This window comes from Prosopis cineraria, unplaced genomic scaffold (genome assembly GCF_029017545.1).
Source record: "Prosopis cineraria cultivar Desert tree isolate PC_DT_omini unplaced genomic scaffold, ASM2901754v1 PC9, whole genome shotgun sequence".
NCBI lineage: Eukaryota > Viridiplantae > Streptophyta > Magnoliopsida > Fabales > Fabaceae > Prosopis > Prosopis cineraria.
The window spans coordinates 15,594,597-15,613,948 of record NW_026555340.1 but is presented as its reverse complement, the minus strand read 5'-3'; the positions used below and the strand labels follow the sequence as shown (position 1 = coordinate 15,613,948).

Genomic DNA, 19,352 nt, shown 5'->3' with positions numbered 1-19,352 from the left:
TTAGCGGGCCTTTTTTTTTTTACTGCAAATATAGTAAAGGACATAATTCATTGCTAAAATGTAATTAGCAAGAGATAAAATGTATTTAACGAGAGATTTTTTTCTCACTAAATGTGATTTTTATAATACTAGATATTAAATAATTATAACAAAAATAATATAATAAATTATTTCTATCTCCTTTTGCCCCTCTACCTCACTACATATTTATCTCTATTAATTAGTCTATCTATTCAATCTTTTTCTAGTTGTTGTCTTGTTCTCTCATAATTTGGCACCTTATATATGAATGACCTTAAACAACACTCACAAATCATGCAACTCAATGCTTATAACATTCAATGCCTACACATAGAGAACCACATGCAATAAAATTCAAACAAGTGCCAAATGCATAAACATAGAACCTAGTAGGTTTGGTACAATAATAGAGAGAAATCCTTTCTAAGGCAATGCATGCCTTTTGTTCTGGTAAGTTTGCTCAAGTTTGCAATAACATGCATAGTATTATATCTGGACCTATTTAATTATAAGAAATGAATGATAGTTAAAGCTTCACTGCTTCTTATAAATAGGCTTGGTCATAATATGTGCTTGATCTTGCAGTTTTCCAATAAGAAAGTGAAGGAGTATCGGATTCCTTCCAAGTTGTTACTCCATATTGGATATTATAGAATATCTTTAGTATTTCAAAAAGAGTTACTATAAATTAAATTAATATTAATTTCCATAACCCCTTACTTAAATATATTTATTTAACCTTTTTATTTTTTTAACTGTTTTTTAATTGTTGTTAAGGTGGTTTTACTGCCTAACATTATGAGATCTGCCTATAAAAGGCAGTGCTTGCCACATGTTAAAAGAGAGCTTTGGTACTCTCAACATTTCTCTCCTCTTCTATCATATTGATTCATTGTTGAGTTGTCTGAGTATATTTTGTAAACTTTTGTTGTTCTGTGTCCCTACTTTTAGTAAGAAGAGTCTGTTTAATTCTAGGGAGCTATCATGCGATCAACCCAATATGGCGGAATAGCTTTTAAGGACAGTGTTTTTAGGCATAACTCGGACTATATTTTTACCTATTAGTGCCAACACTCCAATCCCATATGACCTATCACCCTTGACGGCATCACCGGCCATAAAAGACTCCAGCTCTGCCAATTATTTCGGTGTTAGCTTCACCAACAATGCTCCGATGTTTTGATCGAAGTTCTCAATTTTCGTGGTTCCAGGTATGGGGCACATATCGTTTCCCTAGTGGTGAACCCATGCCAATACTTGCTGGGATGGAGTACATCCCTTTCTTGTAGCCTTTTCATTAACCCTCTCAAATGTAGTCTTGTTTTGCTCTAGGTTTTCTGGTTGGAATCTAGGAAAATGCTGCAATAATGAAAAATACATGTACTGATAAGATTATATATATATATATATATATATATTTCTAGATATTGAACAAGGGTCATGAAATAATTTACCGTGATGATCAAAATGCAACTATATATATATGGTTCATAATTTATATTTTTAAGGGTTAAAAGAATTTTTGTCTCTTAACTATTCATTTAGGAATGTTTGGTATTCTAAATTTACATGTGACATAATTTTTTGCTTCAATATTTGAAAATAATACATTGGGCACCATGTTGTTAAAAAAATTTAATTTTGACCATTAGTTGACTAAAAAAATTAGAAAAAATAACTCATAAAATTGCATTTTGGTCTTTTACTTGGAAAAGAAATAACATTTGTATTATGCTATTTATATGTAATTTAGAAAACTTAATTGATGTTTAGGTTCTTTTTTGCAATTTTTAAATCATCTAATAATCAAAATTAACTTTTTTTAATGATAAGATACTCAATGCACTATTTTAAAATGTTTAAGGGAAAAATTGTACCACATAAAAATTTAAGATATCAGATACTTCAATGAGTAAGTAAACATGCCATTTAATCCTACTTGTAATAGCATGGTTAGTTAACACAAACCTAGTGAACATCATGTTGCGTAAAGTTTTCAACTAATTTGGTTCCTAATAAAAAGAATCCTCATCCAAGAGGACTAAATGCAACAATTCCAATGCCACGTTCCCTGAGAAGACATCAAGCAATATCAAAAGCCCCAATAAAAATATAGTACACACGCACTAATTCAAATATGTAAGACTAATAATTAACTCACATAGACGAGTAAGATGTGCGTGTTTGGATTATATATAATTTGTCAAAAGTATATTTACCAAACTGACTTTCAAAATGGTAAAAGTAACCCTCACTAACGTTTTTTAAATTAACTTTTCCTTGAATTTTACGTTTAGTAGATTGGTTTTGTTTTGTTTTGTTTTTTTAAAGGATTTTATACCCAAACATAGGTATGTGGAAGTTAGTTCACCAAAAGAACTTTTGGGGTACCAAAAGTGGTATTCAAACAGCCCCTTAGGTAAAGGGTTTTGTAGTAGAATACACACACACACACAGTTACTTGCCTTTAATTAATAGTTGACATTTATTCTTGTGATGAATCCCAAATTTATCTCTTACACTTTATTATTTTAAGATTAAGGTCTATTTTTTTCCTTCAACTATTTTTGGTGGAACACCTAGTGTTTTATACTTTTTATCATTGCAATGTCACCCTTAAAGTAATTAAATAGTAGAAATGTTATCCTTTAGGTTGAATGGGCAAATGAGTTTATCAACATGATTGTTTTTCTTCTACCATTACTAGGTATGTATTTTTATTTTTTTTTCTTCTTAAGTTTACTTTCATCTATTCTATCAATGCATTAGAGATTTATGCTTATGCCTATGAACATCTCTAATATAGATGGAGGCACAATTTAAATTTTAAAAATTGTGAATCTGAAAGTTATTCACATATAACATAGAGTGGATCCTGAAGATATCCACAAAACTTAAAGTGAATCTTAAAGTTATCCATGTGATATAATGTATATCCTGAAGATATTTACATTTAAGTATTTATTTATTTATCTACTTATTTATTCTACATTTAATTTCTTATTTCTATTTTCTTGTCTATATATATAATTCATTTAGTTGTCTATATATATAATTTTAAGAAAAGTAGATCTTGAAGTTATCCACACATAAAATGGATCTAGAAGTTATCCATATAATGTCGTGGATGGAATTTGATGGGATAAAAATGAAGTCAATGTTGACAACAATTTTACATATAATATAGTGCTTAATGTCATGAATGACAATGAGGATCAAATGTTTATTAGGGAATGTAAACAAAAAAATGATTGGCCAAAATGAAAAGATGCAATGGAGATAGAATTAAAATCTCTTGAAAAATGAAACAATTTTGGACTTTTAGTTCATACACCTAAAGATGTGAAACTTGTTAGGTATAAATGGGTCTTTGTACAAAAGCGAAACAAAAGAGATGAGATTGTAAGGTATAAAGCACGACTCATTACTCAAGGGTTTTTGCAAAGACTTGATATTGATTTTGATCAAACATACTCACATGTGATGGATGCAACTACCCTTTGTTACTTGATTAGTTTGGCAGCACGAGAGAGATTGGATTTGCGCCTAATGGACATTGTTATAGCTTATTTATGTGGCTCTCTTGATAATGATATTTACATGAAAATTCTAGAAGGATTCTAATTGCAAGTAGCAAACAATCAAAGTTCTCGAGAACAATACTCAATCAAGCTAAATAAAATCATTTATAGGTGGAAACAATTTAGGCGCATGTGGTATAATCACTTTAGTGAATACTTGATAAAGGAAGGATATAAGAATGATCCTATTTGTCCATGCATTTTCCTAAAAATATTTGAAAATGAGTATGTAATAATCACAGTTTATGTTGATGACATAAATATTATTGGAACTCTTGCAAAAATTCCAAAAACAATGAATTGTTTGAAGAAAGAATTTGAAATGAAGGATTTAGGAAGGACAAAATTTTGCCTTGGATTACAAATTGAATATTTGAATGGTGGAATTTTTGTGTACCAAGAAGCATATATAAAACATGTCCTAAAGCGATTTTATATGGACAAAGCACATCCTTTAAGCACTCCAATGGTTGTTAGATCTTTAGATAAGGACAAAGATCCTTTTAGGCCTCAAGGAGAGGATGAAGAATTACTTGGTCTAAAAGTACCATATCTTAGTGCTATTGGAGCACTAATGTATCTTGCTAGTCATACATGACTTGATATATCATTTACTTTTAATCTATTAGCAAGGTATAGTTCTTCACCAACACGAAGACATTGGAATGGAGTTAAACATATTCTAATAAAATCAAGCAGGATTTAATGGGCTATGTAGATGTAGGATTCATGTTAAATCCTCATAATGATTGATCTCAAACGGGCTACTTATTTACTTATGGCTACATTGCTATTTCATGGCGATCTATGAAACAGATGATAGCAGCCGCATCTTCTAATCATGCAGAAATTTTAGCAATGCATGAAGCAAGCTGAGGATGCATTTGGTTAAGATCTATGATCCATCACATCCAAAGCACATGTGCTCTTTTTTATGGAAAAATGATTCCAATAATCATATATGAAGATAATACTGCATGCGTTGCCTAGTTGAGAGAAGGATATATTAAAGGAGACAAAACAGAGCATATCTCACTAAAATTCTTCTTCACACATGATATTAAAAAAATGGAGAAATTCAAATTAAACAAGTTCATTCCAGTAATAATCTAGCAGATTTATTGTGTAACATCTAAGGTTTTCAAATTAGGAATTTTTAGTGTTTCCAAGAGTAAATTGGTCAATTTAGATAAATTTTTGATTGATGAAATTTATGGGAGACTAATATAGTTTTGAGTCCTTAGACAGCCTTATAAGAGGGTTAAGGCGATGTTTGAGCGGGCTATGATATGGAAGAAAATTTAAATTTTAGTGGGGCTTTCTGTACCATGTGTCGCAGCGGGCATGTCAATGCGCTGCAAGGCAAGTGCAAAAAGCTGCATTTATTAGTCATGAAAATAGACCGGAAATAGAAGAAAGAGAGATAACGAGAGACCGATGGAGAGGAGCTCGTATACTACTAAGGCACGATCCTTAGACAACATTGGGAGCATTTAGAGCTTAAATCATCATTAGGTAAGTTTCACATTTCTCTCCTTCCCCATTTATGCAAAATTTCTGACTTTTAGGGCAATAAGAACTTTGATTTCAATTTCCATAGGTTTAGACCGAACTTATTGGTTTATTTAAGGTCTTGGGGAGTTAAATCAAGCCTCTAACCTTAAGTTTATGAGATTTATGGTGATTGAAAATTTTTGTTGAGGGTTTGGACGAACCTTAAGTATAATTTAAAGATTTTGAGACAATGTGGGGAATTGGATGATGAATTTGGTGTGTTAGGATGTTAATAAGATGGTTAGAGTGTTTTGAAATGGTCGATGTGGTTAGATAAAGAATTTGAGTGTTATAAGTAATTAGAACCTAGTGAATTTAGGGTTATTTGGAGTAATAATTGATAATTGTCACTTGATTGTGTAGATTGAGTATTGCTTGAGCTACCCTGTGCGTATAAAACGTGTGGAGCTAACATTAAACCACAGTAACCCTTTTGTGTGACAAGGGGTTAAGGTAATGGAATAATTTACACTATTTAATTATATTGCTTAACTATTTGTGAGTGGATATGTCAATTTGAACTTGAGATTTGATAACCTTGCATATTGCAAAATGTGATTTTTTTGCATGTTAAACAATTTGTAATAATAGAAATGATAAAAGTTTTATATAGATTGGTTGAGAAATTTGAAATGTATAGGTGTCATATATGATGAGTGTGAGCATGATCATGATAAGGGGTGAAAGTTTACTCGTAGGAAGGAGTAGTGGAAGCCTATATGGCATGTATCTCCTTAGTGTCTAGTGAGGCATGGAGTTGGAGATTTTCTCCTTAGTATCCATACGGGATATGGCATTAAAGAGTGACGCTCTTTAGCATCAGTGATGCAGTATTGGAGTAACGACACTCTGATTTATGTGCAATAGGGGGAGACCATGGTTTGAAAGTGGGATAGGACATCTTTGGTTAGGTGATCCTACTACTGAAGGTGAGCTCAGACCATTGTGAATGTGCACTTGATCCAAGAGCCTATAGTTTTAGTCGGGGTGATATGAAAGTTTGAAAGATAGAATGATCATGTTAGTGGTAAATGATTTGTGTTTATGAAAAAAAGTATATTGTAAAATGCTAAAAGTATATTTTTGGTGCTTAATAGCTTTACTTCCTTATGATTGTGCATGTTAATTAATAGTAATGAATTATCTTGTTATTAAGATGTTTATCTCACCCTGTGGCTATATTTTATAAGTAAGGGCTCTAGTAGAAGTAAGAGGAGGGAAGCGGCGTCTGAAGAGTGAAGAGTGTAGTTGTATAGCTCTTCTCTTTTCTTCTTTTTGGGTATTGTAATGAATATTACTATTATATAATGTCAACTTAGGGACTTGACATTATTTTGTTATCACATATATGAATTTGTGATAAGTGTGCGTATCTTAGTTCAAGATTGATGTTGTGGATTAAGTATGTGTGCTTGGCCAAGTTACACTTACAAGAGATATATTTGAAGTGATTTATGTGCCAAAATGACCAAATTGATGTGTGTGCTAAATTTCATCTACCCCTTTGTGTTATTATCAAATGGGGTTTTGGTGGTCATTTTGAGTAAGATTGCTTATTTGTGTGATATGAATGATTTATCATGTTGTGGGTGGTCCATTTGAGGTGGTCAAAGTATCTTTGGGGCTAATGGCATTTGATATTGTGAGTTGGACACCTTTATGTGTGTTTTGAGGTGAAAACGAATAATTTTGAGTTCAGGTGTCTATCTTTTAAATGGATGATTGTTTTAGTATGAGACTAGTGCCATTAGCTAGAGGGCTTGAAGAGCTTTGTGTAGATACTTGAACTACTCAAATCGGATGTCAGATGGCGAAACAACGTGCTCCGTAAGTTTAAAGTGTGTTGTCATGATAGTAAGTGTGTACACGCAAGTACCTTTCAAGGGACTCTTCCCTCTATGCCATCCATTACGGCGGATATGGCTTGTGCCGCGGTGGATGGGCTAGAATCTGAAAAATTTTCAAATTTGTTTTTGCTTGCTTCAATTGCTGTTTTAATTTTCATGCTTCTATTACCACCTTTAATTGATTTTAAACTATGGTTTGAGTTCAAACAAAATGTTAAAAAGGGTTTTCTTGGAATCCATTATTTTAAACTTATTATCTTTTAAAACCATTGAGTTGTAATAACTTTTTCTTGGGATTATATTTATCCTAGTTATCATAATGACGTGTAAGTGTTGTCTTGGTAATGTCAAAGCGGACATTACATATTAACCAAAGTACTTCCTACTTCAACTTTTGAGAAGCTTATATACAATATTGGGGTTTGCAAGTTAAGAAATATTAAGTGATATTGTCATCAAGGAGAGTAAAAGTTATGTTGCACTCTTTTTTCGTTGACTAAGTTTTTGTCCCATGGGATTTTTCTTCGTAAGGTTTAATGAGGCACAATATCTAGACATCCAAGGAGGAGCATTATGAATATTAGGATATTGTGACCTTTTTTTTTTAAATTATTTGATAAGTTTTTGTTATGGTTGTTTAAATTTTTAAAAATAATTTAAATATAGAAAAGTAAATATTTGATTAATGATAAATGAGAGAAAATGTTTTAAAAACATGAATATATGAAAATATTATAAAATTTAAAAATAATAACTAATTAATAATTATTTTTTATTATTATATTGAACATAAAATAATATTTTTTATAAAATTTCTATAAAATAATTTTTTAATGAAAATTTTAAATTATTTAAAAATTACTTTTTTTAATCTTAAATAAAGGAGCCTTAATGTATGCAGTTTCAAGTCAAATATATATATATATATATATATATACATATATACACAACAGTTCCATACACATAATTCCAACTTACATGATTTGGTTTAGGAATTAAGCCAGCACAACATAGAACACATGGTATGAAGGAACGTGCAGAGTTACTAGTTACCCATCGGTGACACAATTTAGAGAGAGATTTCCAAGCACAACAATTCTCAGCGATAGTCTACAAGTCACAAGAATCATATGCATATACATCAGCGTTAATACGAAGATTCAAAGGTTATTTTAGAGTCTCATAGGTTACTCAAATGCTATTCTAATATTACACTAGAACCTTAAGGTTAACCTATAAAGTGAAACTCTTCTATCCCCAAATTTATCAACTCTAAAGGTGACCCTCTTTATTATAGAGACATCACCTTCTCATGTACACACGATGTTATCCATGACCTCATTCTTATTCAAAATCCAACATCTAATTTGGACTAGACTAGATATTTATGGCTAGGTAGACACCAATAGCTCTGCCACTTATAGAGGACTCATTCACAATGATCAAGGAAATTTAATCAAAGGTTTTTCTAGATATCTTGATTATTATCCTAACATTATAATTGAACTTTAAATATCTTGAAAAAACTTAGCTTTTGTTGAAATAGAAATTTCACTAAAGTCAATGTCTACTCTGATTTAATTGAAGTTTTCACACTCATTCAACACTATTACACTCAAAATCATCCTCTCTCTAATACTATTAATAGGATCAAAGATTTAGTTATGAAAGATTGGACTGCAATTTTTGAGTATGCTTTAGAAAAGCAAATTGGTACGCTAATTAACTTACTTGTCACGCACCTAATGACAATTTATATACTTCTATTTTGTTGATCCACCTTAAAGATGCAAAAGCATCATTTGCTATGATATAAGCTAATTATTTTTTTACACGATTTTTCTATGGCCTTTCATTTAAAAAAATAAATAAATCCCCTTTATTTCTAATTCAAATTTTCCTTTCCTTACAAAAAAAAAGCTTTCATTAACACAAATTTTCACTAACTTAAGACTCTAATGAACTATTTGAGTTTAGAGTCTTAATTTAACTTTTATTAACTTAAATAATCTATAAACTTCACAGAATTCAGTAGAAAATCTCCTAGCTAGTCGTTTCAATTTGATTAAATTTCATTACCAAGATTCCCAAAACCTAAGCTTGGAACAACTTTGTCATTAACCCACAATTAAAGGATGGGGGAACAATATTAGGGGACTTAACCTGCTCAGTTTCTATTTTCATTTTTTTGTTTTTAAAAACTATTTTATAATATAGTTTTTTAAATTGTTGTTCAAAAGAGAACAAAAAAAATCTATTTGGTTAAATTAATTTGAAAAGAGTTTCCAAATTTAAAAAATTGGCTGATAACAAATGATTACTGGTAGTTAATGGTGATATCTTATGATAATTATTCATCAATGTAGTTGTGGTTTTCAATAATCAAATATAATATACTTTGAAAACAAGAAATATAAAACAAAAATAGTTTAAGATGTTTTTAATTTTTGTTTCTAAAAACAAAAATTGACAACAGTTTTAGAAACAATTAGATTCATAACACTTATCTAAACAAGTTTTTAATTTTTTTTGTTTTTAAAAATAAAAAAATTGCTTTTTGTTCTTAAAAACATAAACTAATAATGTATCCAGTTCTATTAAAAAAAATCAGAAACTAATTAGGCCCTTCCTGGGATGGACTTTTTTATCCTAAAAATAGAGACATCTGATTTTTTTCCCTTCTTTTTTTTTTCTTGTTATCTTGAGGTTTGGGTTATGCATTATTAAAACCTTGCAAAACCATATAATTATTATTGTCTCTTTTTGCTTTTAATTTGAAGGCTCTGATCTAGTAAGGCTTAATTAAAAGTCTCTTGTTTACTTATTTCTTATTTTCCTTGTACAATCATTGGGAAGCACGGATGCATATAGGCCAATGCTGTTCATATTTGACTCACCTGGCCAAATATGGATGCAAATATATGATTATAAGCAAATGCACATGCGCATCCCTTGCTACAATCTATCTTTTCTAGCAAGAGATTCACGAGAGATCTCCCTTGCCAAAATCAGCAAGGTAATATAGTTTTCGCTAAATAGTGAGGTAATACTAGTCTCTTACTAAATTTATTGAACTGTTGTTTTTGTTGTAAATTTAGTGAGGGATATAATTCCTTACTCAAATGCAATTGGCAAAAGATAAAAGGTATTTAATGGGGAATTCTTTTCTCACTGAATGTGATATTTCTAGTGGGGGATAATTGTAACAAAAATAATATAATAAATTATTTCTATCTCCTTTTGCCCCTCTATCTCACTAAGTATTTATCTCTCTATTAGTCTATCTATTCAATCTTTTTCTAAAAGTTGTCTTGTCCTCTCATAATTTGGGACCATATATATGAATGACCTTAAACATGACTCAAATCATGCAACTCAATGCTTACACATAGAGAACCACATGCAATAAAATTAAAAAAAAGTGCCAAATACATAAACATAAAACCCATTAGGTTTGGTACAATAATAGAGAGAAATCCTTTCTAAGGCAATACATGCCTTTTGTTCTGATCAGTTTGCTCAAGTTTGCAATAACATGCATAGTATTATATCTGGACCTATTTAATTATAAGAAATGAATGATAGTTAAAGTTTCACTGCTTCTTATAAATAGGCTTGGAGATAATATGTGCTTGATCATGCAGTTTTCCAAGAAGAAAGTGAAGGAGTATCAGATTCCTTCCAAGTTGTTACTCCAATCCCATATGACCTATCACCCTTGACGGCGTCGCCGGTCACAAAAGACTCCAGCTCGGCCAATTCTTCCGGCGTTAGCTTCACCGACAATGCTCCGATGTTCTGATTGAAGTTCTCGATTTTCGTGGTTCCGGGTATGGGGCACACATTTTTTCCCTGGTGGTGAACCCATGCCAATGCTAGCTGGGATGGAGTACATCCTTTTCTTGTAGCCATTTCATTAACCCTCTCAAATATAGTCTTGTTGTGTTCCAGGTTTTCTGGTTGGAATCTAGGAAAATGCTGCAATAATGTAGAATACATGTACTGATAAGATTATATATATATATATAGATATTGAACAAGGGTCATGAAATAATTTACCGTTATGATCAAAATGCAAATATATGTATATATGGTTCATAATTTATGTTTGTAAGGTTTAAAGGGATTTTTTGTCTCTTTACAATTCACTTAGGAATGTTTGGCATTCTAAATTTACATGTGACATAATTGTTCCCTTCATTATTTAAAAATAGTGCATTAGGCACCATACTATTAAAAAAAGTTAATTTTGATGGTTGATCAAAAAAATTGCAAAAAAAGACCCATAAAATTGCACATAAACACCCTATAAGAAAACTAATATTGATTAAGTCTGTAAATTAATGGTTTGTCAAAATTGTATTTTGTTCTTTTATGTGGGTATAAAATAACATCTGTGTTTTGCTATTTATATGTAATGTGGGAAACTTAATTTATGCTAATTTTCTTATAGGGTGCTTTATGTCATATTACAAGTCATTTTCTCTAATTTTTTAAGTTCTTTTTTGTAAATTTTAAATAAATTAATAGTTAAAATCAACTTTTGGTAATGATAGAATAGTCAATGTATCATTTTCAAATGTTCAAAAGAAAAATCACATCATATGAAAATTTAGAATACTATATACTCTAATTAGGAAGTAAACATGCCATTTAACCCTATTTGTAATAACATGGTTAATTAATACAAACCTGACGAACATCGTGTTGTGTAAAGTTTTCAACTAACTTGGTTCCTGATGAAAAGAATCCTCGTCCAAGAGGACTATATGCAACAATTCCAATACCAAATTCCCTGATAGAATATCAAGCAATATCAAAAACCCCAATATATATTATAAGATACATATGTTAAATTTGGTTTAACTAATTCAAATATATAAGACTAATATAACTATCTCACAAGCCAGTAAAATAGTGTATGTTTGGATTATATACATCAAAAGTATAATTACCAATTAAACTGACTTTCAAAATGGTTGAAGTAACTCTCATTAACGTTTTCTAAACTAACTTTTAGGTTTAGTATATGGATTAAAAAAAAAAGATTTTACACCCAAACATAGGTTTGGTGGAAGTTAGTTCAGCTGAAGAACCTTTGGGTAACAAAAGTGGTATCCAAACACGCCCTTAGGTAAAGAGTCTTGCAATGGAACTTTTTTTTTTTTTACTGATTTTCCTTTAATTAATAGTTGACATTTATTTTTGTGAATCCCAGATTAAATTTATCTCTTACACTTTATTTGATGGTTAAGGTTTATTTTCTTCCCCTAAACTATTTTAGGTAGAGCACCTAATATCCTATATTTTTTGTCATAGCAAAGTCACTCTTGAAACAATTAAATTGTAACAATATTACTCTTGATGCTAAATGGGCAATCATTGATGGTTAACTAATTTGTTGACTTAGAAATAAGTTTGAGTCAAATTGTAATGATATTGCTTTTGAAATAATTAAATCATAATAATGTAGCCCTTGAAGTAATCAAATTGTAGCAATGTAATCTTGACGTTAAGTTTAAGTTAGCAAGGTTAATGATCAACATTTACCCATTTAACCTCATAGGCAACATTGTTATTATTTAATTAATTATTTTAAAGGTGATATTGCTACGACAAATAGTTTATAATACTAAATGCTCCTATGAAAATAGTTCTGGACAAAATGGATTTATTTAATAATGGGCAATTCATTGAAAAATAAAAAACACCACATCTAGGCCTATTTATATAGTTAACTATACATAACTTTTTTCTTACAAATTAGCCCTAATGTATTATGTAGCAATAACTCAAAAAGTGTCCTTATCTTATATTTGGATTATCAAAACATCACAACAAGTGTCTTACATTTAACAGTAGTTGAAATCTGACCTGCAAGTTGGAATTATTTCTTCCTCAACGTCTCTTGACCATAAGGACCACTCAACTTGGACTGCTGTTATGGGATGAACAGCATGTGCTCTTCTGATTGTTGAAGCTGAGGCCTCAGAAAGGCCAATGTATTTTATTTTTCCCTCCTCAACAAGTTTCTTAAGTTCTCCAATCTTACAATAAAAACAAATTTTGGAAATAAGTATTCAGTTATCAAACATATGTATAGATTTTCAAATATAATATATGAACAAATCCAAAAAATTAAAAAATCTTTATAATTTAATCCTCTGACTATGATATCATTAATCATGCATATACTCCATTCATTTCAATTTATTTGACATTTTTTGAGGTGATATAAAAATAAGATATTTTTTAAAAAAATAAGGTTTCATTAATAATGATTATATTATTTTAAATTTACCTCTCATTACTTTACTCCTTAAATAAATTTCTTTTCCTTTCCCTCTTATTAATAAAGGGTAATTTGGAAGTTCATAGAAAAATTATGATTAAAAATTGTATTTAATAATTTTATTAATATATGTAATTTTATCAAAAAATATCTTATAAATTAAAACGAAAAGAATAAATGTATAAATGAATGTGTGTTAAGTAGCAAATACGAAACGATAACTTCCGAGGTAACACATAAGAACAAACTATTTCAAAACAAATTTTGTAACGCTAGGAAACTTTCTCATTCTTAAATCCATCCCTACATAGTTAAGGATTCTTAGAGCCATAAATATATACACGAGAGAGAGAGTACTCTTGGAGTTGGACCAATATATATGTATATATACATATCTCATACACATGTATGGGTATATATGGCAGGCAATCACTCAAATCTGGGAAGAATTCATGAAAGGGGTGGGGAAAAAGATCAATAGTGGATGAAATAACTATTTCTGGTGGGAGAAACAGTCATGTCATGGTCAGCTGCTCATTTACTACACTAACAAGCAACACGACAGATTTAATCAATCAGAATTGGTCAGTCACCTTCTACCTGATGGACAGTGGAATATAAACAACTGGGTTCTTGTTCTACTGAGATGGGTTATTGAGAAGCTCAAAATAACCAAACCCCCAAATGGACAAGAGATGGCCCAATTTAGACTAATGGTCTCTTCAGTGTTAAATTATAATAAATTCATACAAAGTACTGGTCATGATGCTCCAAAACCGTTTGTGGAAAAAGATATGGAGATGGCCTGTTTCGGAAAGAATCAAATTCTTCTTCGGGTAGGTTACTTATGAGAGATTACTTACTAATTCACTCATTTGAGTGTTCTAGTGAGGAGTCCATTATACATATTCTTTGTGATTGTGGGATTGCTAAAAGTGTGTGGGAAAGAATTATTAATCTTAATGATTATATTGCTTTCTCTTCTTCTGATTTGTTGGGTTGGCTAAAGTGGAATGTTTGCACGTAAACCAGGAAATTAAATTCTTGCTATCGTAGATGGCCTTTGGATCAAGGTTTTCTGTAATATGTTCTGGCTTCATTGGAAAACTCGATGCAAAAGGCTCTTTTAAGGCACTATCTTCACACCTCAAGAGGTGGTACATCACGGTCTATATCTATTTATGGAGGATTCAAGCAACAACAGATTTCAACATGCAATCTTTCAAGGCTTCTCAGGTGATGAGGCAAATTGGCATCCACTTCCTGAAGGTTTGTCAGAGTGGACGTGGGTGCTTCCATCAATCAACCAAGATATGCCACATGTGGGGGAGTGATCAGAAATGAACATGAATACTGGATTCTGGGATTCAAACAAGAGCTAGGGAGGGTATCAATCACTTTTGCTGAACTTCTTGCGTTAAAGACTGGTTTAGAAGTCTGTAAACTTCAGAATTTTCAAAAGATCAAATTATTCTTAGATTCTTTTGATGCGGTTAACATGATTTTCAAATATTGCCGTAGTAATTCTGTTCTCAAGAATGAAGTGACTATGACTCAGGAACTTATTTACAGAGATTGGATTATATAGCAAGAACTGCAAATGAAGTGGGTGCGAACACTGAATTAATTTGGACATGTCCTGTGGATTGTTTAGACTTAGTATTGTTTGATATGAGTGACTCTTTAGTTGCACTCCTCTGTCTTTTTCAAATTTCGGCTTGCATTTGTAACCCAAAAAATAAATATGGGTCATGCACTAAATTGGTATTTCATTTTAAGTTGTAAATATATATATATATATATATATATCAAGACCAAATGCTAGAAAAATTTCATGCTTGAGCTAAAATATTGAGCTAAAATGTATATATCACATCATGGTTGAGCTAAAATATTGGTATCTAACAATAATATTTTAAAATTAAAATAACTTTTATTAGGATGCATAAGTGTGTATGAAATTAATTGATGTGAAAAATTTCGTGTTGCATAAATAAACAATCAAATAATACACAATAAACTGTGGACATGTTTGATTGCTAGAAAAAATAATGATGAAATAGATTAAAAAATTAAAACAAAAATAAACTAAGCACTTCCTCATAATAAATATGACAAAATTTAATATTATAAATATGTATATATATACATATATATCACAGTGTGATAATCATACAAACATCATGAATCATGACCGTTTGCGGAGCCACTTACAATTGGGTATGAATTTTATATTTTACACCCATTCTGTTTAATATTTTGAATATTAAATTTATTTGATTTTATCTTTTTCTAAACTTATATCTAATAAATTTTTCCAACTTTTTAACTCAACGCCCAGTTAATATAATTTTTTACTGATTACATTATTTTTTAAAAAAAAAATCTCCCTACCAAATCCAAGAATTTGCCTCCACAATTGATCATTATTTTCAATCTCATGAACTAAATTACTTTTTTTCCCTTATGAACATAGTTAACCTGTCTCTCATCCAAATTTTAATCATTTATTTTAATCTTTATTTTTTTAACCCATTTCATTTACTTTTTTTCTAGCAATTTAACAGGCCTTATAATAATTAAATAAGGAAAAAAGCAGAGAAAAACAAACCGTAAGTTCAATGGGTAGACGAGTGTCAATACGATGAACATAATACAGATCAATGCAATGAATTTGCAGTCTCTTCAAGCTCTCTTCACAAGCAGCTCTCACGTATTCTGGATCCCCACGAACTTCTACCTTGTCGCCGCCGGCGAGGATGGTTCCAAATTTGGTGGCCAATTCAACATTTTCCCTCATGCCTCCCTTCAAAGCCTGTTTCAATAATTAAAAGATACTAACCATTATATAGATTGTGATAAGGAAGATTGAGTTACAATTTCTTTTACTTGTTGTAAAAATAAAAAGGATAACAAAATTTTTAATGAGTTTTTTAAATTTTAAAACACAAATTAAGACTCTCAAAATAATTTAATATATAAAGTATATTAATAATTGGTGTGTGTGTAGCTTTTTTTTTCTTATAACAAAGTAAGTATATATAGTTAAATAATAATAAATTAACTCTCAAATCAATTTAATTTTTAGTTATATAATCTCTTACATTATGTTTTGTTCTTTCTTTCTTTTAAATTTCAGAATTTTTCTTTCCCTACATAAATAAATATAATTCTTTTCATTAATATACATGGATGCCATTTATATTATGTTATATATGACAAAAAATTTTAACAATGTTACATCATCCTCTCTAAACAAGAAGAACTGAATTGAAAACTGAAATAAATTTACAAAACCAAATTAATAAAAAATTAAATTTAAAAATAAAACTAATGATTAAGATAAATTTAAAGGACTAAAAATTACATTATCTCTAAAAAAAAAATAATAGTTTTGATGGATTGAAATCTTAAATCTAATGGTGCTCTATCTGGGGGATTAGATCAAGGATTCCCACCAATCATACTTTTCCAAGGAGGATTTCATTGGTGTGTGGGCCATAGACATCGGAAGTGTCGAGAAATGTGACACCGCTCTGGACAGCATGTTGGATTAGGGCAATCATGTCGGGTTCGGGTTTTGGGGCTCCATAAAAACCAGACATGCTCATGCACCCAAGTCCTTGTGCTGAAACCTCCAAGCCTTGAGAACCTAGCTTGATTCTACCAACCTTGACCATATCTCAAAATTGACAGGAGAGCTTCTACTTCCACTGTCAAAGTTGGGATAAGGAGGCTCTACACAAGCATCGATTCCCACATCAAATAATAAGAATAACAACTTTAGACTATCATATATAAAGTAAGAAATTTGACATCACTGGTGATATCATCAATGATTATTCCTCTTTTAGAGATGTTTCATTTGCATGGACCCAATGCCTTAGTTTAATCAAATAAAATTTAATATGTTATTATTTTTAATGACTTTATTTTTGAAATAGATTATCTTTTTAATTTCTTATCTTCTCTCTCGCTCTCTATCATAATTAATGGAAATTAATTTATATTTACAATCATAAGACATGATATATTTTTATTAATGATCAATTATTATTTAAATTCTAAAGTCTCAAACAATTATGTTAATTAAAGCCATCTTTGTGATGTTTTATGTTCATAATCTTAAACAATTCTCCCTTTGTCCAAGACTATAAGACAACATTTGATATTTTGTTGTTCCAAATATAAAATAATTTTGATAAAAATAAGATTTTATTAATAATGATTTTTCAATTGGAGAAAGAATTGAAATTATTATAAATTTAAAATTATATTAAATTAACAGTATTCTTGGAAGTTTATTTTTGCTTGGAAAAAGTAAGTTTCTAAAGTGTCATAATTGAGTTTTATTAGCATGCATAATATTATTTCAAATTGGCTTATAATTTAGGATGGAAATAGTAATATATATATACACACACATTGGAAGTTGTCCAAAAATAATATAAAAATTAAAAAATTTATTTACGTCCATCTTGTTATGTGTATAATCATTAGAAAATCTTGAAAGATTATGATTTAAATTACTACCATATTCAAGGTCAAACAAATTGATACCATATTTGCTACATGCATGTATGCTTGTTTGTTTAAGCTAATTAACTGTTATTGCATTATGTAATTAATGTTACTCTATTAGTTAGAAATATAAAGTATTTTGTTAAGGTTATATGTTGAAAATAGGTATTTTTTCAATATGTAATTAATGATTTTTTTCAAAAGTATATATTTTTATAAATAAATAAATCAAGCTACCCTATTAAATAAGAGAAAATATTGAAAGAAATATTAATTTAAAAATAATTAAATAATTTATTGAGATGGTGATTTGATTAAAAATGTCTTATATTTTTTTATTTAAAAAAATATCTAATATTTTTTAATGAAGGGAGTATATCAATATTATTCATCTCATGTAATAATTATTTTTCAAGATTACATAATGATCTAGTCAATTTTAAGTTGTTATGGCAAAACAATCAAATTTCAATTGCTAACTATTATAAACATTAGAGAAAAAACTATATACTTAGCTTTATATACTTGAAATACTTGTTTTCAATTAAATCAAAATATGTGGATCTTCTATAAATTATTTATTTTATAATAAACTCTTGTTATTAATATTAACAATATTCCTCTGATCTTATTTATAAATTATTTCTAATATATTTTATTGGAACTAAGAAAAAGCTTAAAAATCATTAATTCTATCTAAAATTTTAATATTTTCTCAACTTTGTCCCTGTTTATATATATATATATTTAATAATATATTTTCTTTTTCTAACATTTAATGGATGATAAATGAAAAAATTTATGATGCAAATTTAATAAGGTGACTTATAAATATAACAAAAAAAATCCTATTTCTCTATTTTATAAATAGGACTAGCTTGAGGAAGAAGTATATTAAAATCTAATTATCTTGATTTGATTAGATAAAAGAGTATTAAATATATAAGACTGACTTTATAATTTTTACCCTAAATAGTATCCTATTTTGTGGCTATTCATGATCTCTCAAGATTCAAAAAACTTAATCATTACTTTCATGAATCATTCCATTTTAAGTCCTCCCCAATTCATGAATCTGATTATTAAGTATTGGAACATTTATGTGTATCAAATACAATGAATCTTGAATTTTGGGGGAATGTACATCTTAATTTTAGTATAGATACAGTGTAATTCTTACATATAGTATTGGGAAAATGGAAAAAAATACCCACCAAATAGTTAGCCAAGAGCATTCAGTAGTTTAAAGTGAAAAAAAGGGATAAAAATATTCGTATTATTACTTAAATTGGTGCAGCAGTAATCAATCTATCAAAATCCTTAAACATCCGTTAGTTTTAAGTGTCAAAGTTGAGTGTGCTGGTGTGAAGATTGACCACTCTGGCGATGCCATATATGTTGGAGAAATTTTGACTATATTGCCATGTGTAAGTCTCCTTTCCCTCAAACACTTCCTCTGGCTTCCTCATGAGACCTTCTTGTGCTCCTTTATCAAGACGGCACATAAACCTTCTTATGCTCTTTGATGACTCAAAC

At 29.6% G+C, this 19,352-nt stretch overlaps 1 protein-coding gene across 5 annotated transcripts; it reads right to left on the bottom strand.

The window, feature by feature from the left end:
* Positions 1-10,639: 10,639 nt before the first annotated feature.
* On the bottom strand, positions 10,640-16,975 carry LOC129320952 (probable aldo-keto reductase 2). 5 transcript variants are annotated; one of them, XM_054966645.1, is made up of 5 exons: positions 16,763-16,975; positions 15,907-16,110; positions 12,878-13,050; positions 11,692-11,798; positions 10,640-10,980 (listed from the first exon to the last, which is right to left on the bottom strand). In XM_054966645.1, the coding sequence occupies exons 1-5, from the start codon at positions 16,973-16,975 to the stop codon at positions 10,640-10,642; spliced, it is 1,038 nt and encodes a 345-aa protein (XP_054822620.1). The 5 variants fall into 5 exon arrangements, with proteins under 5 accessions (XP_054822620.1, XP_054822617.1, XP_054822621.1 ...); XM_054966642.1 differs by having other exon boundaries at positions 10,640-11,005; positions 11,696-11,798; XM_054966646.1 differs by having other exon boundaries at positions 10,640-10,981; positions 11,696-11,798.
* Between the last annotated feature and the right edge of the window lie 2,377 nt (positions 16,976-19,352).